This window comes from Coloeus monedula (genome assembly GCF_965178545.1).
Source record: "Coloeus monedula genome assembly, chromosome: 5".
Lineage (NCBI taxonomy): Eukaryota > Metazoa > Chordata > Aves > Passeriformes > Corvidae > Coloeus > Coloeus monedula.
The window spans coordinates 26,942,210-26,965,680 of record NC_138785.1 but is presented as its reverse complement, the minus strand read 5'-3'; the positions used below and the strand labels follow the sequence as shown (position 1 = coordinate 26,965,680).

Genomic DNA, 23,471 nt, shown 5'->3' with positions numbered 1-23,471 from the left:
TATCTGTGTAGCTTTGCTCTGCAGTTGCAGGGATAGTTGTAGTACCTCCAAAGACAGATCTGCTGTTACAGTAGCTTGTGCTGGAGAGCCTTGAAAGACGAGCAGTAGCAAGCAGCACTAGAAGGTTATCTCAGCCTTGAGGTGTGAGCAGTTGTTGCTCTTATTTTGATTGTTTTCTTGTCAATGTTGAGAACTACTTCGTTGTAGGAGCCCAGAACCATTGTGTGAAAGCAGGCGAGTGAAGAGCTTGCTTTCAGAGCTTTCAGGACGTTGAAATTGATGTTGTATAAATAAAATCTGGTATCCTTAATGAGCAGTTCAGCTGCCTAGCAGGAAGTGACCCATATGACAATCCACAGATAATTTAACTAGCTTTATGGACCTAGATTTTCAACATGACCTTACTATATCCACCCTCCTTCCCCAGCAACCTAAATAAACAAACTAGGCACATAACTCAATAAAATCATTGCAGCTGGTTTTGTTGCTGAGTGACAGTTCTGCTTGAATGAGTGCACAGGTAAGATGTATAGGGCTGAAACCTCACTGGATCATTTAAAATTGTGTAATGCTCATGTAAGGAATTCTTTCGTATTCTGTCTACCACCACATTTTTTTAGCAGTACTTAGTGAATAGGGAGGTAATTATTTGTGGTACTGTTTCTTTTGAAGGCATTTTTTTTTCCCCTTTACTATCAAACATCAGACTTTTTTTGGGAAGTTGCTTCTGATGAGCATGAATATAGCAAGGCTCTGTAATCTCTGCTGCCACTGGTATGTGTCCACACTGACAAGGCACTGAATCCAAGCTAGAACAGCCTGCTCTGGAGTAGAGGTTATTACTGTTAGCTTTAGTATCACAACAGCACAGTTACATGGCTTTTAGTTTGCTTGGAGCACAAACAGAGGAAATTCACACCTGGAGAAAGCATGAAGCCCATTTTAGCCAGAATTAATTTGGCCAAATATACTATGTGGGGCAGCTTTCCACAGCACTTGTTTTTAAGGGGCTGCTTAATGTAATGGTTAATTAATTCCTAGGCTTATTTAAAATATTTATTTTACTGTTTCTTTCCCCTGCAATACTGTTTGGAGCTGCATCATGTATTCATTCCTGCTGTCCATGCCAGAAAGAAGGGTGAGAAGCTATGCTCAGGATGAGGAGAGCTGAGCTGTTTCTTTCAGAAATACTGACCTGGCAGATGGGTTTAATGATAGTAGAGCCTGGCAAGCTGATATTACAGTGCTGACTTACCACAGATCTGGGCTCATGCTAGTGCCTTAAGCCCCTAAATTACCTATGTATCACAGAGAGGGAATGGGATCTCCAGTACCCAGCACCTTAAAAAAGTAAAGTTGGTTTAAATGCTACAGAGAACGATTCAAATAAAAGTTAATCTAAACAAGCAAAGTTATATTAAACAAATGTTAAAAGAAACTATGGTCCATCAGAATTGTTTCTCTGCTCTCTTTGAAAGTAAATAAAACAAGAATGACAAAAAAATTAAAGCTAAGTTCTTTTTCTATCAAATGTATTACCTCACTGGCATTAATATATAAAATATTTTGAAGAAGTTTCTAAAGATTTAGTTCATGCTTTGCACATTTAAATTCTTTTTGGTTAAAATTCACAGTTACGTGTTTTGCCTTTTAACTTGTATAAAATGTTCAGTTTTGTTAATTTATGAGAATATATGTAATTTTATGGAGATTTCCCTGCATTTATTAAAAATGGATCAATTCAAGCTTTGATAAGCTGTGAGCTCTGATGTTTTGAAGATGGCTTTAACCATTCTTTTGTGAATTTAATTTCCTTTTCCAGCCCCTGGCCTCACTGGAATTGTTGGAGGGCGCCCCAAAGTGTAAGTTAACTCCTGATCGTTAACTCGTTGTAATGTGTGATGATAATGTTCCTACCAATCACCATCACAAGCTTCCCCAGCTTGGGACAGCAACCACAGAAGCAGCTAAATCTTCCTGTGTCACACTATGCTTAATAACTGGTAACAAGAAAATAGTGAGTGCTATATGATATGCATGCAAATAGTAAAATCCTTTATTGAATTAAATGTGACTTATGTGAGTCTCTGATCAGCTCATGGCAATGTCTTTGCTTAATGAGCTGTAGGGAAAACTTGAAATGTGACTTCATGGCAAGGCAGTAGCTCGACCATGTTAATACATGCAAATTTCCACACCAGTTTTCTCCTGTAGTTGTTAGTTTAGAATATGGGCCCACCAAATTTACATCTGTATGAGCTCACTTCACCTAGAAATGTAAGGTCAAATGTCAGAACATCCCACAAAATGGTAGCATGAAACCACTGAGCTGAACATAATAATGTTGAGCACATTTAAAAAAAAAAATCCTGGCTTGATTCAGTTTTTTTCTAGATATGGCTAAAATCTTGTGGTACTTTATATCCTCACCTTTTCATCCTTATTCATCTAAAACTTTCTGTCATTAAGCAAATACTGCACACAAAGATGGGAGAAGAACCTGTGGCTGTATTTCCAGTAGCCCTGTGTAGCTGGCCTAGGTAATGTGGGGCTGCTGGCAGTGTAGTAGACTTCAATGTCATGAAGCACATCCTTTGTCAAGAAAACATTTTTGCTATCTTGGCTACCTCTCCTCAGTAAAATTTTCTTGAATTTTTTGAACAAAGTCTTACATTCTTAATAATGGAATTTAAGGAGTTTTTACACTTCTCAGGCTTTCCAAAGTCGTTCGAAAAACCATTGCTAGTCGTGGTTGAATGGCTTTAATTTCCCAAGTGTTTGCTGTATGAATAGTCCAAAGGTGTGTGATCTGCCAGTTTCATTAATTTCTAGTTAAATGCATTTATGCTTGTTGTTTTGTGTGTCTAGGTCTCCAGTTTTGAAGCCATTTTTCTTCTATTATCCCAAAAGCAATGTTCAGGTAAGACCTACTGCTTAAAGTCTGTGTTCTGTTTTCTTTGAAGTAATTCGAAAAATTCTGCTGATTCTGGCATTTTTTGGTGACTTTGAGTTATAAAACTGCCAGGTAGTATGGTGACTTTGATTAAAAAATATTTCCTCAGAGACTAATGTTACTCACACAGAATGTTTTGCAACAGTTGAACTTGCCAACCTTTCATTTTAATTGCTGCTAATTTTGAAATATCTTACATCAAAACTGAATTTCTCTTTTCAGGTTCCTGGAATTGCAGGTTTGAATTATTTTTACTGCATTTGCAGAGAGTACTTAAGAAAATTGTAGACTTGTTTGAAGGTTAATGGAGTCTCTTTAACGAGTGGGTAGTTGGGTGTTCAGAGAGTGGAACATTAATCTTCTGAACTTGGACACATCATCTGAGTTTTTGAGGAGTGATGTATTTTGTGTTACTACTGGGAATAAATATTAAAATCAATGAATTTCCTCTGATTCAACAGGTTTTACCTTAACAGAGTTGGGCTTTTTCCTTCCAGGTACCCTGTCTGTGAAAATAGAAGTAGTGATTTCTGTTCTTGCATGTATTACAAAAACGGAAATGATGAAAGCCTCAGCCACTATTGTGCTGACTATCATGGAGGAGCCTGTGACTCTGTGGCCCTATTCAGTTCATAGCAATAGGTTATTTCAGTTCAAGAACTAACAGTTCAGATGTCAAGGCAGCCCTAGGTGAGAAATTACAGTGTAAGATGACATGTTCATCTAGAGCCTACTTCTTCTCTGCATGCATGTACCCCTGTCTAGTTTGAAATTTTCAAGATGAAGAAACTGGTTTTGCTGAAACCATAAAATGTTTGGATTTATAAGTATTGGTCTCTGCTCTACTGAGTGCCATCAGATATTTAATTTATCCTTTGAAGACTGCAGACAAAACTTCATATATGCCCTTCTTTTTCCAAGGTCTTCAAATAGCTTGTAACTGTTGCATCCCTCTCATGCCAAGGCATTCTAATACTGAGTAAGAGCCTTCTCACTCATCCACCATCAAGAAAGTGGCCAAAGGCCAGATTTTTGGTCTGTCTTAGGCCACAGGGGTTGTGACAGCTTTCTGCTTAGGGTGGCACAAGGAAGCTCTGGGAGCACAGGCAGCAAGTGAAAAGGTGGGCAAGGGGGAACAAACAAAACAACTAAATCAGAAAGGGACTGTTTAGTTTTCATTCTTTAACACTCATACAGTGCTTAGCACAACCAAGCCCTATTCTTTAAGTAGTATTCTTCATTAATGGAAAATATTTTAATTTCACAACTTTACAGACAAGGTGCCATTTAGTTATTAAATCTAAGTTAATTATAAACTCTGCACAGTGGAAAAGCATTTTAAAAAAACCTACCTTTCTTGTTGCCTAAGAATACTTACTTTTATCATCACTTACATTTTGCTTTATACAAATGGCTTGTCTTTGCCAAGTTTAGCGTGAAATTATTATCTTTATGGAAGTTTAGCCTACCACTGTTTTGTTCATCAAATGAAATATCAACTTACTAATTAGCACTGTGTTCCAGACTTGTAAAATGCTGAGATTAAACAGTAACCTAATTTAACAAGGAAAGAAAGCAGTGTCTCATTTACTCTTGTCAATACAGAAAATCAAAGTCCTTGCTCTGTGTAACTAATTGGATAAGTGTGCACTGATATGTTGTCAGCAAAATGCAATGTGTCACTGTTGTCCTCCAGTAGTACTGAGGGTGAAATGTGGCGTGATTCAAGTCCTTGATTCAAAATTCAGCCATGTTTTAAAAACTTTTGTTCAGTAAGAGATTACAGAGTAAGTAAGTATGAATTAACTGATTTTCTAAACTAGAAGTTCAGTTACAAAGAGTGTAGTTGCTCTAGGTCAGCATTTGACCTAAAACTAAAAAAATTCCATAAGCAGATTTTGAGTTATGTTAACATTTCCACAATGGCTTCTTTTGTTTTGTGTTTGATAACACCTTGCTGGGTGTCAGTTTGGATTCAATGTCTTGTTTGTTGTTTCCACTGCTTTTATGCAATTGTACAGATTTTATCATAGATCACCATTGGTTTTACAGTTCAAATAGTAGTTGTTTTTCCATGTGTGCTTTGAAGGTAACCTGAAACTTTTATGTAGGGAGAAATTGCAGCAAACCTACTGAAGGCAAGGCTCTATGAGTTATTCTTCAAGGGCAATTATAAGAAAGTGCTGAGTAGAGTTATTTTGCGTTTGCTGACAACTGAGCACTGATAACTGCTGCAGTTAATTTGGTTTATATTGTTTTGTTCCTCAAGTTTAACCTGATTGCATCTGAATCTTTCATACTGGGAGTCCTCCAGTAGAGATGAAATGGGTGTCATTCACTTCAATCCCACTTCCTCATGTCAGTGGTCCCACAGGTAAAACTGAAGGGTACCCTGCTGTGTGTACTTTCTACATCCTTCCTCTTGATCAAGGGGATCAAGGCTTACTGTTAAAAGCTGAGATACTGGTCCATATATATATATATATGGGGGAGAAAGACCGGGTTTTTTGGTTTTCCTATTGTTGGAGGTCTTGAGCCACTTGATTCACGGCTGGTGCCTCTTTGTCTCTCCAGGTCATTGCTGCCAGTCAGTTAGGATACAGTGATGATGTGCTGCATAAAAATTGCTGACCTGTGGGTTGCAGGAATTGGGCTTCATTTGGATCTGTGGGTAGTTGCACGTTAGTCAGGTCATAATAAATCACTTCTAGCGTGGCTAATGCCTTCAAGAACTGGATACTTCCCTGCATTGTGGTCTTCTTCTCTGGGTAACATACAACATTTTCGTTGGAAGGATATCTTTCCTTCAGGCTTAACAGGAGTCATCTTCAGGGGCTGAGGACCTAGACCCCTTTTTCAAGTCCAGTTGTCAATGGCCCCTTCCCTAGAAAGTGATCTTAGCTACTTGGCTTCCCTACCGTCTAATTACAGGCTACTAGCTCATTATCCCAGCATCATAGCAGCCAGGTGATTATGTGCTGACCTGGACAACAGGTGGTATATTTTTGCATATCCCACAGCTTATTCAGAGATACCTATCTTGTGCTGCCTCTTTCACCTGTTCTTGTGATGGCCCTGCTGCATCCACCTTTACAAGCTGAGTTTTGTGTCCATTTCTTGTGTACAGGAGTGACTGATAATTAGGAGGTGCTCTCATTCCTCTGCAGTGCCTGTCGCCAGGGTTGGAGTAGCTGCAGGGCTTTTGTCATTGGATCCAGAGACCACCTTTTCCCCTTGAGAAGAATAGTGTCAAACAGAGCTTGGTAGGCCTGGGCCAGGACATTGCAGTGATTTGTCTCTCTCTGGGATTGCCAAGGTGGCAGTATACTTTTTCCAAATATTTTACTAGTTCTTCTGGATTCTGCACTTGTTCAAGGGTGAAGTTCCAAAATGCGAGCTGCTCACAGTCCTTGCCCATACTGCCCCATGCACCCTGCCGCTCTTAATGATCCAGCCTCAGGGCAGTTCATACATAAAATCTGAAGGGGTTGGAATAGACCTTAAAGATCATCTAGCCCCAGCCTTCACTGCCATGGGCAGGGATACCTCCCACTAGACCAGGTTGCTCAAGGCCTTAACCAACCTAGCTTTGAACACCTCCAGGGATGGGGCATCACGAACTTCCCTGGGCAGGTTGTTCCAGTGTCTTACCATCCTCGCAGTGAAAAACTTCCTCCTAATATCGAACCTAAATTCCCCCTCTTTCAATTTGAACCCATTACCCTTGTCCTATCACTAGATGAAGAGTTGCTCTCTGGCTTCCATGTAGACCTCTTCAGATACTGGAAGGTAGCTATGAGGTCTCCACACAACCTTCTTGTCTCCAGGATGAACAGCCCCAACTCCCTCAGTCTGTCTCTGTAGGGGAGAGATGCTCCAGTCCTCTTATGAACTTCATGGTCTCCTCTGGGCTTCCTCTAGCAGTTCCATGTCCTTCTTATTTTGGGGACATCAGCACTGTACACAGTGCTCCTGGTGGAGTCTCACAAGAGCAGTAGAGGGGGAGAATCACTTCCTTCAGCCGGCTCGCCACACTCCTTTTGATGCAGTTCAGTATTCGATTGACTTTCTGGGCTGTGAAGGTACACTGTTGGGCCATGTTGAGTTTTTCATCAGCCATCACCCCCAAGTCTTTCTCTGCAGGGCTGATCTCTGGGTAGTTGTCTTAAATAGTTGTTTAAACTTTAAACAAGGCCTGGAACATATTCAGAAGACATAAGCCAGCGTGTGCCCAGGTGGTCAGGAAGGCCGTGGCATCCTGGCTTGTATCAGCAGTAGTGTGGCCAGCAGGACCAGGGCAGTGATCATCCCCCTGTACTCAGCACTGGTGAGGCCACATCTCGAGTCCTGTGTTCAGTTCTGGGCCCCTCAATTTAGGAGGGACTTTGAGGTGCTGGAGCACATCCAGAGAAGGTGACAAAGCTGGTGAAGGGTCTGGAGCACAAGTGTCAGGAAGAGCAGCTGAGGGAGCTGTGGTTGTTTAGCCTGGGGAAGAAGAGGTTCAGGGGCGACCTTTTCACACAATACAACTACCTGAGAGGAAGTAACATCCCTGACTTCACCATCCCTGGCGGTGTTTAAGGAAAGACTGGATGTGGCACTTAGGTCTAGTTGAGCTAAGTGGTGTTGGGTCATAGGTTGGACTCGATTATCTCAGAGGTCCTAATTGAGTCTGTGAAGACATAATGATAGGAACATGCTGGTTTGGGCATCCCAGGATACTAAAAATTCTCAAGATCTATTGTAATTAGCCTGGAGGATAAGGGGAAGATGAAGGGAAGCATGTCCCCTCCATGGTCTGAGTTTCCAAAGAGAAAAGGTCTAATTTTCAATAGTTTCTGATAGATGTCTCCCAAGTACAGAGATGACAGCAATGCTGGGTGCAAATACCAGATTAGTTTCACAACCAGCAATTATATCATATCATTAGCCAGTGTTACAAAGTACAGCTTGATAACCTCAGCCCAGTTTTCATGGGTGATAAACATCCTTACAGGGAATACATACTGCAAGGTACTATGTAATTGAACTTGAGGAACAAACACATCAACTTTAAGAGCAAATAAATCATTGTGACCAGTGCCTATTAAACTAATACAATGAATGCTTGAAAGAAATTTGTTCTAACATGTTCTAACCAGATTTGTTGTTACCTCAACCCATTAAGCCCCATGTTGGGCATGAAAAAGGCCTGTCACAGTTTATTCCCAGCTGGCAACTAAGTGCCACTCAGCCACTCTCTCACCTCCCCCCTCCCCAGTGTAATAGGGCGAAGAATTGGAAAAAAGGTGAAAAATAAACCCCACAAGTTGACATAAGAACAGTTTTAATAATTGAAACAAAGTAGTAATTGTTGGTATTATTAAAAGGGAGGTAACAAAAAAAGAAAGAGGGAAATAAAACCCAAGAAAGGTAAGTGATGCACTGTAGAGTGTTTCTCCACCCACTGACTAGTGCCCAGCCTGTCCCCCAGCAGCGATCAGCAGCTCCCAGCCAACTCTCCACTCTCCCCATTTATATAACTGGGCATGATGGTCTCTGGTGTGGAATATCCCTCTGGCCAGTTCAGGTCAGGTTGTCCTGGCCTTCCTCCCTCCCAGCTCCCTGTGCACCTTCTTGCTGGCAGAGAATGGGAAACTGTAAAGTCCTTGATTTAGAGTCTACTCTAAGTGTTGCTACTGAGCAACATTCCACCCCAAAATTCCGGTATTGATGTATATTTTTAACAGCTTTCACAAAATACATTTGAAGATGAATACAGGATGCAGAGAGAAGTTTGTCTTTAATATGGAGAGCAACATTAAGAAGAAAAAGGGATTACATCATGGAAAAGATGGAAACATTCAAGTTTTGGGATTCTGCTGTCAAGAGTTGTGACAGAATTCCACATAATATTGCAGTATATAGAGTGAGATGGAAAGAGATTTGTCTTCCTTTAAAAGATACCAAACTGGACAGAGCATTGCTTTTTTTGTGCCTTTTTTTCCCTAAAAAAAGGTTTCTTTTAGGTTTATAATGAATTGTTATTGTATTTTGACCTTTTAAAAGGGAGCAACAGAGCCTTATCTGTAAAGCTATTACTGGAAGTATACTAGATCAATACTTAATTAGGAATATGCTTTATTTATTCACATTGCAATGGATTTGACTATTTGAAAATCTGTGTTCTTTGTACAGATCAACCTATTTTTAAATGGACAGCATGTTGAGATATATGAGGAGGATCTCACGTTTACATCAGATGAGGTGGTTTCATTTGATCTACCCAAGATTAGCAGTGAATTGAAAGGTATGTTCATCTTTGTTTGTGAATGTATAATTTGCTATCTTCATGCTGGTAAATCATGTTAGATTTTGTCTGTGAAATACGTTTTGCCTCTATGTGATGCATTTTTATGACTGTTGCAAAACCCATGGTTTTTTGGGAAGGTGGTTAGTGTCATGCAGTATAACACGTATTTGAAACTATAACAAGTATGGAAGTAAATTTTTGTTTAAAACCCCTAAGCCTTAAACACAACTGAAGACCATACAAAGTTTGAAGGCTTGAAATTGAAAGGTGGTTTCAAAGTATACTGTAATCTTACTTTTTGTGAATTCTGGAAGTAGTTGGGTTTATCTTACATCAAAATAGCATTCAGAATAGAGGACAGACATACAGAATGACTTACAGACTTACAGCACTTAGATAATTAAAATTTGCTCCTGTTCCATATGGCAGCCTTCACAAAATTAGCAAGAATGGGATCAACCTGGAACTGGTGACTTTAAAAGAAACCATCCTAGATTAATAATCCAGCATGATAATTCCTGTGTTGCTGCTAGACTTGTCTAACCAAATTCTCTAAGAAAGAAAAGAAGAACCTTGAGAAGGGCTAACTAGTGAGCTGAATGGAGCAGGTCAGGATGTCTGCAGTGAAAAGGAAGTGTTAAATCAGAGTTGCTCATACAAGCAATTACTGAAAGTGCTGGACACCTGATAATTTTTGTTATTTCTAATGGCTGAACTATATACAGTGTTTCTTAATGTATAGCATGCTCCATAATTCCCTTTTGGCCCAAACAGTCTTCATTATCTTATTTCTGCTTACCAGAGAACTGAGAGAATTAATTTAAAGCTGTGGATAGGTATTTGAAAATCTAAATGAGGTGACTCTATCTAAAAATGATGAGTTAGAAAAATTCCTAAAAATAATACTGATGTTGAAAGAGTAATTCAGTCTGTGTATACTTGAAAAATTAATGCTGTTAAGGCACTTACATGTTAAGGTTTATTCTGGATTCCAGATAAAGGTGAATAGTAGTTCTCAAAACTAGTAATAGAATAGTGTAACAACTAGTATGAGTTAGTAGGGAATGTTCTGTATCACATAGAGAAATTTTGAAATACGTACATGACTGTGTTTATTGCCATTTGAAAGCCACTGATTGTGGATGCCTGATTGCCATGCATGTGGTCATTTTCCCCATCTGTTCAAACATCTCTTCAATGCAATGATTTGTGCTGTGCAGCAACAAGTTAAACTCTTTAAGTATGGTTTCAGCTCTTATGTCTGTTGGAAATCTGATGTCACACCAGCATCTCTCAGATCCCTGGGAGTTCTCAGGAGGAGGGCAGTGGGGCATACACACCATCAGACTGGGCAAGTTGACGGACAGGAAGTCACTGTTCTGCTTAATGAAAGGGTTAGCAAAGGTCCTGGGTTTGGGGTTTTTTTCCAAGGTGACTACAGTGCTAAATATTGGAGAAGCAAAAAGCTATTGGACTCCCTGTTGACTTTTTATAATTTGAGAAAACTTTCTGAGGTGCCTGACACCAGCATTTAACTACTGAATTCTTCAGGCTTTTTTTCAGCCAAAACCCCACTTTTGAGAGACAGCAGAACTTCTCTGGTTGTTTCCCCTGAGAAGGATCTCTAAACTTTTGCCCTTAGTTGTAAATATAAATGCTTTCTGTATGTGACTGAATAGTTACCTAGTTCTGTGGCTTAATGTAGAACAGCATGGATGAGAAAGACAAATGGGTTAGACTGTAAAAGGAATAGCTTCTGCTAAAGCATTTTCTGTCTGCATTTAGAAAAGAGGAAAGTATTTTTCTTAGTTTCATGGTTATCTCAAGTGTGAGGGACTGTTAGTTGTTGTTGAATAGATAAGAGAAATATGTGAAAATGGATTTGAAATATGCTGCTAGATGTGGTTCTGGGAGGGTGGAATTTGAATTTACCATTTTCCCTAGCTTTGAAGGGAATTCTTTCGTAGATTTGTTTAAGATGTTTATTAAATGAAAATAATTTACTGGTAAACAGATTATGAAAGATAAATCAATTAGGGTAATAATAAATGAGAACACCAGAACACTGACTTGAACTAGTTTTGTTTAAAGGGAGATTGTTAGAGACTGTGTAAAATGTCTGATGGAGAAAAGATTTCTACAGCTTATGCAATTTAGATATTGTCAAATATTGAAGAAGCACTCTCTTTTGTATATTGAATTGTATATTGAATGAAATTATTAAAATTAATGTGATTTCTGTATTGTATGAAGTGTGTTAGTCATGTCCAAAATGAGCAATGAGCTTTAGCTGGACTTTCAGATCCACTCTCAATGGAGATGTTTTAATCCCCGATTAAATAAATACATCCTTAAATATTCTCTGCCAAATTTCGTGGCACATTTCTGCTTGCAAGTGAACATGGAAAAGATTGTGAGCTTCAAGCTCAAAGCAAACCTCCTGTGTTACCTCTTTTACATTGTATGCTTTAACCTCTTAAAATTTCATGCTACGGTGACTTTCTACCAGTGAGGAGCCATTGTGCCAGACTAAATTCTAATCACTCTTTCATCTCATCTTTCACAGTGACCCAATATATATTATAAAACTTTAGGTCTTAATTAAAGCAGTTTAATGCTGATAGGTTGTTTTTTGGGTAGATTGTGGGAAGATTTTCTGATCCAGCTGTGCCAGTAGAAGAGGTTGCTGTGCTGAACCCCTAGTTCTTCATTATTGTTTTCCTTGTTATTGCCACTCGCATGTGCCAGCAAAGCTCCTCTCGTGAGTGTTGCCTGATCTGCTTCAACCAAATACAGATACACTATACAAATTATGTGTCATGTCATACCAAGGCATTTTTGTTATCCAGTATATCTCCCACCCCATACTCAAATGGACTTTAGGGATCTATTCAGCTGCCACTGCCACAGACTTTCAGCTTCCCTTTCTGAAAGAGTCCATGAAAACTGCAGCCAGTAGGATTTGGACATAGTTTCTCTATTACCCATGTCAGCTGGCTCATGTCTGTGTCAGCAATTTTCTGTGGGCAGGGAGGAGTTAAAGGTAACGATGATTTCGCTAGGGCTGTGTTTACCTGATTACCTGGTGCAGTTCACAGAGTACATATCCATTTATGCCTGCATAGTAGGTGCACTGTGCTCTAAATGATGCCCCTGGCCAGCATTTGGAGCATAATACCTTTAATAGTGGGTCTCCTACTCGCTAAAATTTAAAAAAAATTTAAAAATGAAAAAAGCCCCAAATAGTTTGCTATTCTCAGCAGAAGCAATAATAGTACAGAAAGGACAGACTGATGTATTTTCAAATTGTATTGTGCCTTGCAACATGAAGTTAGTCCAGCATAACTGATTTACAATACCCTGTATATTCAATTCCTTTAAATTTGGGATATTGTGAATTGCTTCTTCTGGGTGCCACCAGCAGCAGTTGCACCAGAAGCTGTCACAAAGCAGGAAGGCTGTCCTTTCCTGCTCTACATATTCCCCTTACTGGTGTCCAAGGAGCAGCGAGAGGGGGAGAACTGCCACTTGAGTCCAGAAGGATGAGAAAAAGACAGGAAGGGGACAGAGGAGAGAAGGACTGAGGGATGAGAAGTTTTCTGTGAGTTAGGAGTGGAAGTCAGTCTGTTATTGAGAGTGGGATTCAAAAGCCAAGGAGGCCAGGAGAGTTGATATGGCTGTAGGAAAGTTGGATCACAAGCAAAACTGACTGAAAATTACTCAGTTCTCAGTGCCTAAAAGCTTGGGTATAGACTGTGCTTCAAGTTTCAGCGTTACACTGTGATCAATGAAAAACTCAGTAGCAAAGTGGGTGCTTCATCTCTCACTTCAGAGAACAGGAGCTAGATGGTGACAGCCTAGTACTCTTAGTAATCAACAATTGCTGTGTAACTTAACCATCAAACCTTAGGTATATACTCTGTGAATCCCACAATATTGAGTTTCTGGATTTGGACAGGGGTGGGTTTGCTTTTTGACATGTAGATGGATAAAAATATTTCATATGAACTTGTTTAGCAAAGTGCAACAACCTCCATGTTCCTTGAACATCCAATACTCCGACATCAACAGGTTAAAAAATCGAAATTGGCCTCCTAGATAGAGCATACATTTTCATGTATAATACTGAGATATTTATAAAAACAGTAACTTGAAAAAGAAATCTTAGGTTTCTTCTATACTGCTGGATAAGTGATGTTACAACAGTGCAAATGCAAGTGAGAGATGTGTTGTCTTGAAAAGGAATTTTAAATTGTTACTGTTTTCTACAGGCATTAGCAGATTAGACAGACGTTACAGAATTATCAGGACAGTAGCAACTACAGGTATTTTCTACCTGCACTGGAAGCAGAGATCTGTGTGTTAAGGGGACAGAAGTTACTGGTTAGGCAAGAAAAGACAAGCAGCTGCTATGGCTCCTTCAGAGATACTGCATTGCTAAGACCAAGATGGATAGTCATATTGAAGGGTACAGTATTTGGCTGTAAAAAAGTAAAAAGGATTTGGGAGATGAAGCAGGAGGGATCAACTTCATCATTTTGGCCCCCAGTCTACCTCTTTTTCTCTAGGTGCTCCTGTGAGAAGACAGATCGGAATCGTTTTCAGAAGTACTGCAAACAATGCAAAAAGCATGCACTTAAACTGACAGTTACTCCTTCAAAATATGCTATTATTTGTAGCACCATTAAAATGAATTCATTTTTATGTTGTACAGATCTGCCAAGTGGTCCACATACTTATCGCTTAGAAGATCTTGCCTATACTAGAAGTGGAGACAAAGGCAATTCTGCAAACATAGGTATTTTTCTTTCTCTTGCTTTCTGAAATGATGTAGGATTTTCATGTAAGAGTTACATATCAAAGTGCTAGTCTTAATTTTTTAACCATCACTTGATTTTTACTTTTTAAACTGTGCTGAAACAAAAGCGAGTATGTATTGAACATGGATTTTCCAAATGAAATATCTGTAGTCTTGTGATTAGCAGCTGTTGTAATCTGAAGTACTATGAAAATATACTAGCATATCATACTAAAAAGGAAGATTTTTGTTTAGGGTTGGAAAGTTGAGCTCCCAAAAGTTAAGAACTTCCTTTCTAAGGTTTCTTTTACACATCAGTTGCTACTCTTCATGTGTATATGTTATGTAGTATAATTTCTTGGTTGTCTGATCATGTATAATATTTTCATATATTAATTTTGTAGCATGTCTGTGACTAAAACATTGACAGTGTTAGGAAATACTAAAGTTGTTCTTGTATGTACAAGAATGTTTTTATTATATTGCTAATGCAAATGGTATATTTCAGTATGCAGTCTCTTTGCATTGATTGTGCTGCTTCTTGCATTGTTTAATAATTCCTTCTATTCCTTACTTCTGCATGCAACAATTGGCTCTCTTACTTGTTGGAAGATGAGAGCGTGTGGTGTTCAAAGCTCAGTATGAATTAAAGGTGCGTTTGGGATTTGATTTGCTATTAGCTGTCATGCTAAAATGGATTAATTTTGTTCATTTGTATTTAGGAATATAGTTTTCTTGTCCTTGTTTGTGAAACTGGTTTTATTTGGGTTGAAGAATGAAGCAATGTTGATTTTTTTTTTTTTTCTTTTTCTTTCCCCATGATTGACCACTGTCACAGTGTAGCATTGCCAAGTCATGAACGATGCATACCTAATAGACTGCTTCAGATACAAAGGAACAACAATTTCAACAACAAACTTGACCTCTAATTTAAGTCCACAGATAGAAAGGTCCCTGTGACACAAAGCTCTTTTCCTGATCCTGCTCTGGAACCTCAGCTTCAGCATAAAATTAGCTGAAGCTTATAAAGCATATTTACAGCAATAAAAATGTAACTGATTTGTCACACGTCAGAATCCCGTGCAAGCGGTGGGGCAAGGACCAAGCCTTCAGTCACTGATCAGGCCTTATTGTGGTTAATTATGATGACTTAGATAAAACCATTTAAGGAAAGAGAACTGCCTGTGGGTTGTTTGTTGTGATGTTGTTGTTCTTTAGGTGTCTTTCAGTGTGGCAGGGACTGTTTGCAGCCAGAAAAAATACAGAGATCACTTAGTGGTCACTTAGCATTCTTTTGTGTCATGCTCCACCCTAAGTCGCTAGTGACAGAGGGAGAGCTGTCATACTGTTGTATTTTTTATTCAGGAGCTCATTAAAGAGGATCCAAATGTACAGTTTCAGTTAAGCGGAGGATCTCAAATTGGTTTTGAAAGGATAAATACAAATTGATTTTAACAGTTCCTATTTCAACTAATGCCAGTTAATGCCTGACAGGTGTGATAGCACGGCATCCCCTCTACTATCCATACTTAAAGAAAACTTTAACTGCTCAAGCCCTGGAGAATTACTTTCAACACCTATTAGAGCATGAAAAACCAGAAGAAGACCTAGTAACAAGGTGAGTAGCTTGCTGCTCAGTCCACAGTTGTATGGTAGATATATGATTGCATCAGAAGTTATCTTAAAGTATGTTAACGTAAATATTGCAAACTTGTGTGTATTGACTTTAGGTTTTTATATGTATCTTCCTTTGACATTTTAAAGAACAACTTGAGCATAGTCACTGAGAAAGAACATGAACTTGGGCCTCTCTCAAAGCTGGACAAAGGCTGTGAATCCATTTAGTGAAGGCATTTAAATTCCCAGAATTAGCATAGTAGTGTTGGGGCTGTTCCTTTGTTTTGTTCCAGTACAGAATGTCTTTACCGACTAGAAATAGCTTCCAATGCCCTTTGAGAAATCTATCTTTCCACTGGTTTCCAAATGGTTCAAAACTGCAGGAGCCTTAGTAGCTGAAACTTCCCAAGCCCCTGAGCCACTGCTGAACTGAGAGTTAAAAATCTGTAAAACGCTACCTGAAAGCCATTCACACAGCCAGTGTAGTCTGGAGTCCAAACTTGCCTGGTGATCCATCAGAAATGGGCCTCATACTATCCCTGTTTCTGCAAAACATTTTAATATTTATGAAGTTCACTCACTTTAGAGAAAGTATTCCCTCTAGTACCCCACTCTCACCCACCTTTGTGCCACATATACCAAGCCAGAATTTAAAGAAAAAGCATCACTAATTTCTCTTAAAACCTGAAAGAGAATACATCCTAAACAGGACATGTTTATGTGATACTCATCTAAAAAAGAATATCTTCTGCCAGACAACATACATAACATTCTTGTTTTTGTGGTATGGCCAATGCTCAGGGCCCTTCCTGGGGACTGAATGAAACATACACTGCTCTTTTAGCATGAGGTAATGAATGGAGCTCATTCTCCCAAGGATATCCAGTAAAACAGTCAACAGATTTTAAACCTTTTTCTCTCTTGGAAAACAAGTAAAAGCTTAATACTGCCACAAACCATACAATCTTCTAAAACATGCTTTGATACAAAGTCAGTTATTCTGCAAATATGGAGATTTTGCCAAAATCTTTTATGTATTTCCATGGGTAGTGGATAAACTGTTAGCTGTCTTTTTGCTTGTTCAAAGAGCTTGAGTCAGAAAAGTACGGCTCAAAGCTCAGAGACAGCTTGGAGTTATTTTAACCCCTGATCTTTCAATTGTAAGTGCTGGTTTTGTCTTCATAAGCAGCTCAGTGCAGATCTCGCCCACTGTTTCGTAAGTGCTAACAAATCTATGTATCTAATAAATAGTGATACTAAGAACTGTAATTGAATTTCCTCTGAAACAGAGCAGAGAGGGGAAGAAATAAAAAATGTCATGCTTCCTAATGATACTTCTAGAAATTGATTCATTGCCACTCCTTAATGCTGTTTATGTTCATAAATAAAAGTTGAAATTTGCTCTGTCTGGATGAAGCCAAATTATTTTGATTAATTGGATTATCTGTTTGTGGTTTTGGCTTCCTTTAATGATGTGATAATGGAGCTCTGTGAGTGAATTGGAAAGCTACTGGGGAAAAAGAATTAAAACTTCTGTGGAAATATTTAGGATTATAAGGATTATGCTCATGTGCTTCAGATTCTGTAGTTTCTTTTTAAGTTACTTGTTTATTTTTTAGTTGTAACTGTCATAAAAAAAGAGCTGCCTTGCTGTCTAATTTTTCTTCCTTTCCTTTATTTAAATGGTGAGTAGTTAAAAACTATGTATTAGTTTTGCTACTATAAACATACCAACCACGGCTCTACCTCACTACAGAACAGAGTCTGTTAACCAGGTGCCTTTCATGCCTTTTCACTGGAAGCATTAAATAGGTGTACTAAACAGAGAAAAGGTGGGATTATTTTGATAGAGAGCACCGAAAACTATTAAGCTTCCAGATCTGCAGGTAAAATAATAGCAAAGGATGGTCTTTCAATCCCCATGTGATTGCTTCCCACACTAGAGTGCTAGAGTACATTAACAGATCTGAGTACCTTAAGATATAGAATAAGAAACTTTTTATGTAGTGGTACTAGGTCAGTTATTTAAGAAGGATAGTAAAACTATTCTATGAGATTTTGCTGTTTTCATCTTCTGAAATGAGGTATATGTAATGTTTTGAGAACATTCCAATGCTCAGAAATACAAAAAATTACAGATGATTTCTTCTATGCAATGTTTTTATCAAGAGAAGAACAAGAAATGTGGATGCTGAAGCTTCTAGATGGCTTTTTTGTATATATATTTATTAGAGAGGAAAAATAAGTATCTCTCTGCAGTATATCTCATAAGCAAACACTTTAAGCCTATGGACTTGGTTCCTGCTTTTCTCTGATGAAAAGAATCCCGTCTTTCCCTTGATTTAAATGCATTAAACAATTTTGTATCATTATTATTTCCATGCATTTTAAGGGGAAACCCGACTTTTGAATAGTATGGACAGCCCTTCAAAGGAAGTTGTTAAGCATGCACCCCATTGTGTATAAGCATAGGAATTCAGCTGGAACAGTGAATATTCCTTGTTTTACTGGTTTCTGTCACAGATAGTGTATTCTTTGAAAGGTTTATTTGTTTTCCGTGTTTTTTTTAAAAGCAGCTCTTAAAACATTTGATCAAATTGTACAATTAGATAATTTTTTCCTTTAGATCTCTGTTAATTAAACTTAAATTGTTTAATTATGCTGAGTAAATGCCTGCCAGCGTTTTTGTTAATGTGTTGTTGCTGCTTAAGACTAGTATGATGGTTATAGTGGTTTTTCTTCCTTTTATTGTGCGAGTTTATTTTCTATGTGGAAATATTTTGGATGCTCAGATGCTTCAAACAAGCCTTAAAATAGTGAAGATGCTGACCTTTATATGTTATTTTGTAATCCTAGTTTTAGCTAGAGTATCCCACTGTAAATATTTTCTCAAAGTAAATAAAATGAATGTGCCATTTTGTAGTGTTCCAAATTAAGATCTGTTGCTTCTATTACATACTTCCTCTGCCAAAATAACTGCAGAAAATGAAAGGAAGTTCTTCCACTCTTTTTTTGTTTCTGCGTTTATATGCTCTTCATTTTCTCCTGATTTGTTTTTTCCTGATTGATTTTCGTGACACTTTTTTTGAGAGATGAGATATTAGCTTCTGGAATCGATATTCCATCAGTCTAGTTCTTGAGGAAAGATCTGGCAATTGTGAAATTCTTTGCTGCCTGGAATCTTTGCCATCTTTTTCAGAGTAAAATTTATAGTGTAGTGCTTTGGTAGATATCTGGCATTCATGGTATGTGGTGATTAGTAATTTTTATTTAGTTTTTTAGAAAATTTTCTGGGGTCATCTGGTTGTGCCATATAGTTGATTATGGTATTAAATTTAGTAAATTAGGTAGGTAACTTGTTGTAGAAACTGCTTTATTCTTCATATTCGTGTTGTCTAGTAGAGCACTGGTGGATTAATCTACTTTCCTGCCTTCCCAGTGGATTTGCCTTTAAGCATGATAATGTTGCATGTCAACTAGTTTTTAAGGAAGGGCAAAAGAATGCTGACACCAATTTTTTTCTTAATAACAATAATACTAGAGTGTAGTAATGAAAAAGTAGAAGGAACTTAAAACTTTAGCCTGGAAGACAGACACGGACACTCCATGACTACGTGCTTTTTACGACAGGAACTCAAGTGATTGCCAGACTGCTCAGGAGAATCATCTCCTTCCATGAGAGGTTTGGGTCATATGCCCAAGATAAAAGGGCAGACAGGGCTGTGAACACCAGTCACAGCCATGGTTTTCACAGTGCTCAAAAGGAGCTGAAAGAGAGAAACCTCAAAGTGACAAAATCAACAGTGTAAGAGCACTGGAAGAATTTCTGGCTATATCAGGGGAAAGATTTGAAGAATCTGTGGCGAAGAGATGAAGATCAGATAGGTGACTAAAGAAAAATAAGTGGTGTTGGAGGAAGCATGATTTAAATTGCAACAGTCAAACATCTGGAGACAGAGTGAGAATTGGATATAATTTTTCTCTGTTGTTCCTCATGGTTTGAAGACGTTCTCATTTAAATCCTTTCCTGTGGAATTAAAGCAAAGCTATCAAGTCCTTAGATGACGAAAATACTGGAGGAAAGCAAAACCAAAGAAAACCAACAAGAGAAGGAAGATGACAAAACATTGAAGAACTGCAAGGAGAGGCAAATGGAAATATACTGTAGACCTATTTATGGAATTTGAAACAATAGGAAACCAGAGAGCCATTTGCCAAACTGCTCCAGAAGTTTCCAAATTGGAACTGCACCAGTCAAAAGCAAGGATGGAAAAATGCTTACAGTGGCAATGGAACAGAAAACTAGGTCTGTCCCACTAAAATAAAATTTTATCTGAACAACGTACATGGCTCCAGGAAAGTGTTGAAATGTAGCTCTGATTTTAATTTGCTATAATATTGCCTGTTTGTCGTAAGAGTGATGTAGTGACTCATAGGTATTTCTCAGGAACCAAGAGGATGTCTTTCCAATGAGCTGGTGGCATTTGTTAGCAGAAGGGAGTTCCAGGAATTAAGTGATTGTACTTTACAGTATCAGAACTAGGAGTTAATAAAAATACTGCATTTTGCCCATTGTGTTGTCCAAGTTCATACTGGATCTTGAACTTCTGGCTTACAGATATGGGTTTTAACTTGTAGAAAAAAAGAACTCTAGAAACAACTTTATTAGACATGGATGAGTTTTGAATAGAGGAGAATGGTTACCTTATGGTTCAACTTTAAAACTGTTAAGGACTGCTAATTTGGAGTAAGAGGAAGGAATAAGGAGGCAGGTAAGACCTTGTGTTAATCTTGTTACCTTTTAGACTTGACTCAGCAGTGGGATGTGATCAGAAGCATGAAAATTTTGCATGCCGGCTTTTGGTTGATGTTCTCTACAAGTGTTCCTTCCAGAATCTCCTGAGAAATAATGTGCAGTTTTATTTTACAGATATGAGTTGCCAGGAATCCATGGATTAAATTTTGTTCTGAAGAATTCCCTTGGTGGTGGTGGCGTAGCATCCCTAAGAAGTGACCCACAGGCATGTATCAAAGCAATAATTTTAGTGTAGTCATCTTTTATAGGTCTCTTCATAACCAGCTTTTGGGCTGGAACTGTAAGCTCTTGGGTTTGACTCTAGTTCCTCTTAATTTCCTATTAATGAACATTGTCTATTTAATTTTGTAAGGTTTGAAAACAACATAGGAAAGTAGAAAGTGGATTTACAATATTTGGTGAAAAAGATGTGTACTATTAAGATAGCACATCATAAAGAGCATAACTGATTTGAAGACTACGAGTTTTTAGATGCACCAGCAAAGTCAGTTTATCAGAAAGGCTTTCATATTTTGAAAAATGTGGATTTAGTAGATAATTCTGATTGTTTCCAAGTATATACAGGAACCATGCACTGTACTACAACTCCTCATTTAGCCTATGCCTTCTGTAGTTAAAGTACTGATAAATAATATAAACATGAAAAACAGATGGATATGTCTTTTGTGTGGGTGATGTTATGTGAAAGTAACTTTTTTTTTTTTTTTTGCAAGTGTACAATCTAAGTATTAAATATTTGTAACTTCTAAACCTGAAGATGAGATCCCAAGCAATGCCAGGGCTACAGCAAAGCACAGCTGTGCTCATAGGCTCAGAAATGCTTGTGTGTGCAAATAATCTCAGCATAGTCAAGAAGACTGCTCACAGAATAAGGTGGTGCTATGTATGAATTAGATAGTAGAACTGAACCCCAAATAAATTGATTTTAGCACTAGGTACCAAATAAATGAAGAAACTGTCCAATCTATTCAGATTTGGATGCTTGAAAATTCAAAAAACTTAAAACAGATTGAATTCTCACACTGATTATAGGAAAAATACTCATGTTAAACCATTTTTTAAAACTTCTTTTAAAAAGGTGGTAGAATATTTAGATAGTAAAATTTAATGTTGGTTTGGTTCTTTTTCTTACAGGGTAAAGCACTTGGACAGATGCTGTTGGACTTCCAGATTAAAAATGTTCCTGATTTAAAATCACTGATAGAATAACAGGTGTTTAATATATATGCTTTTAACACTGAGTGGTGTAAAAACATGTTATAAACAAGAACTGGCTTCTTGAAGGAGATTTTTTTTTAAAGTTAAAGAGTAGAAATTTGACAGTTATTTTTCAGAGGCTTAGCTATATGGCACAGATTAGCAAATGTTTCAAGTAATACCAGACTAATAGCTTTATCTGTGCCTGATAACATTTCCTGTCTAGATAATACAGTGGATGAAGAATTAATTTATTTCTTAATCAAATTGCAACACGACATTTAATTAGGAGATGAGATAATCTTTGTTTCAAGATGGAAATTACCTCCTGTTGGGTCGATCTCTCTTTTCCTTCTCTCAGCCTTTATTTGAAAATCGAATGGACTGCTGTCCTGTCAGCTGTTTGTCCTGTGCAGTGAGTGAGCCTGGGTAACCTGCTCTGCACTGCTGGGAAGTCAGCACTGTCTGGTACTGGGGAACAGTTTTCCCTGCTGGGCAATAAAGTAATAATTGGTACTGTTATACAGTGACTGGTCGTAAATGCTGACCTTTGGTGGTGATCCACCAAACTTCCAGCACTTTCTCTGGTTAATGATAGACTTTGTTATTACATTTTCCAATATCTTTTACTAATTAATCCTTCAGTTGAAAGCACTGAGTAGTAGTAAATTGCAGATCTTAGTGTGGTAATAAATTTGAAGATGAGGAAAGGGGAGTCTGCCCGCTCACTCCTTCTTGTGATGGTGCAATCCTGGCACAGATGAAGCAGGGCTGGGTGGTGGAGGGATACCTGGTTTTGTTCCAGGGCTATTAAATCCTTGATTTGTGCAGCAGAGTCATGCCTGGATTAAGTTTATTTGACTGTCATTTGCATTGCCCTTGCCACAAAAATGTGTCTTCTGCTGTGAAGGAAAACCATGTTGAATGCAGTGTACTCTGTCTTTCTTCTGACTCCCAGTTACTACCTCTCCATCTCCCTTCCTGCACAATATGATTAGCATGTTCAAATTGGGATACTTCTTCACCTCATTAAAAAGAGACTTAAAAATCTGTATCATACTTTCTGGGACAACAGCAAGGTGGAAATTCTGATACCTGTATTTTCTCTGCAGAAGCCATAAAAATATTACTCCACATGTTCAGGTATTTTATATTCAGAAATACATTTTTTGTTTATTTTAGGGAGATTTTATTAATTTTTTAGTGCTGAAAAAATGAGGCATTACTAATACCAGACAAAATGATGGAAATAAGTTATTTTTGTAATGGTCACCAAACCTGTTAGTTGTTCCTAAACTTCCAGTGCCATCACAGTTACTAATTTCCTAGCCTCTTGCTTGCTAATGAGTACTATGCAATAAATTGTTCCCACCTTTTCTGTGGTTTTGTTAATTTGAATTGAAGGTATCATAAATGAATGCTTTATCTATCTAAACACAATATTCCCTGAGCAAGTCATAGGTACTATCCATGTATACAGCATGATTCAGTCAGGTTGTAAAAAATGAGTCATTACTTCATTGCAGAAAAATAGCCAAGTTAATAACTTCAAAGGGAAAATGGCATGCAGGTTTTATTATGTTTACAGTCATCGATTGTTAGAAAACTCTCCTTAATAATTTGAAAGCCTATTGGGAGGAAGTAAAAAAGAAAGTGATAGACCTCAGTAGCAAACCTACAAGGATAAAAAGGCTACAGTAAATATTTGCAGTTCAACACTCAATATGCTGTTTAAGTGACTCTGGAAATGTGTATGCAGTAAGTTTCTGAATAAAAGTGAACATTTATAAAGTATAAA

At 37.9% G+C, this 23,471-nt stretch overlaps 1 protein-coding gene across 2 annotated transcripts in view; it reads left to right on the top strand.

Moving 5' to 3' along the window:
- LOC309573442 (uncharacterized protein) overlaps positions 1-23,471 on the top strand; it is a 58,388-nt gene extending 34,917 nt beyond the window's left edge. For both annotated transcript variants that reach the window (XM_082282420.1, XM_082282419.1), the window contains exons 14-20: positions 1,823-1,862; positions 2,869-2,920; positions 9,131-9,242; positions 13,960-14,043; positions 15,538-15,661; positions 20,591-20,681; positions 21,611-23,471. In XM_082282420.1, coding sequence (XP_082138546.1) covers positions 1,823-1,862; positions 2,869-2,920; positions 9,131-9,242; positions 13,960-14,043; positions 15,538-15,661; positions 20,591-20,681; positions 21,611-21,685 — 578 coding nt within the window. In that variant the 3' untranslated portion in view covers positions 21,686-23,471. The remainder of the gene's footprint in view (positions 1-1,822; positions 1,863-2,868; positions 2,921-9,130; positions 9,243-13,959; positions 14,044-15,537; positions 15,662-20,590; positions 20,682-21,610) is intronic.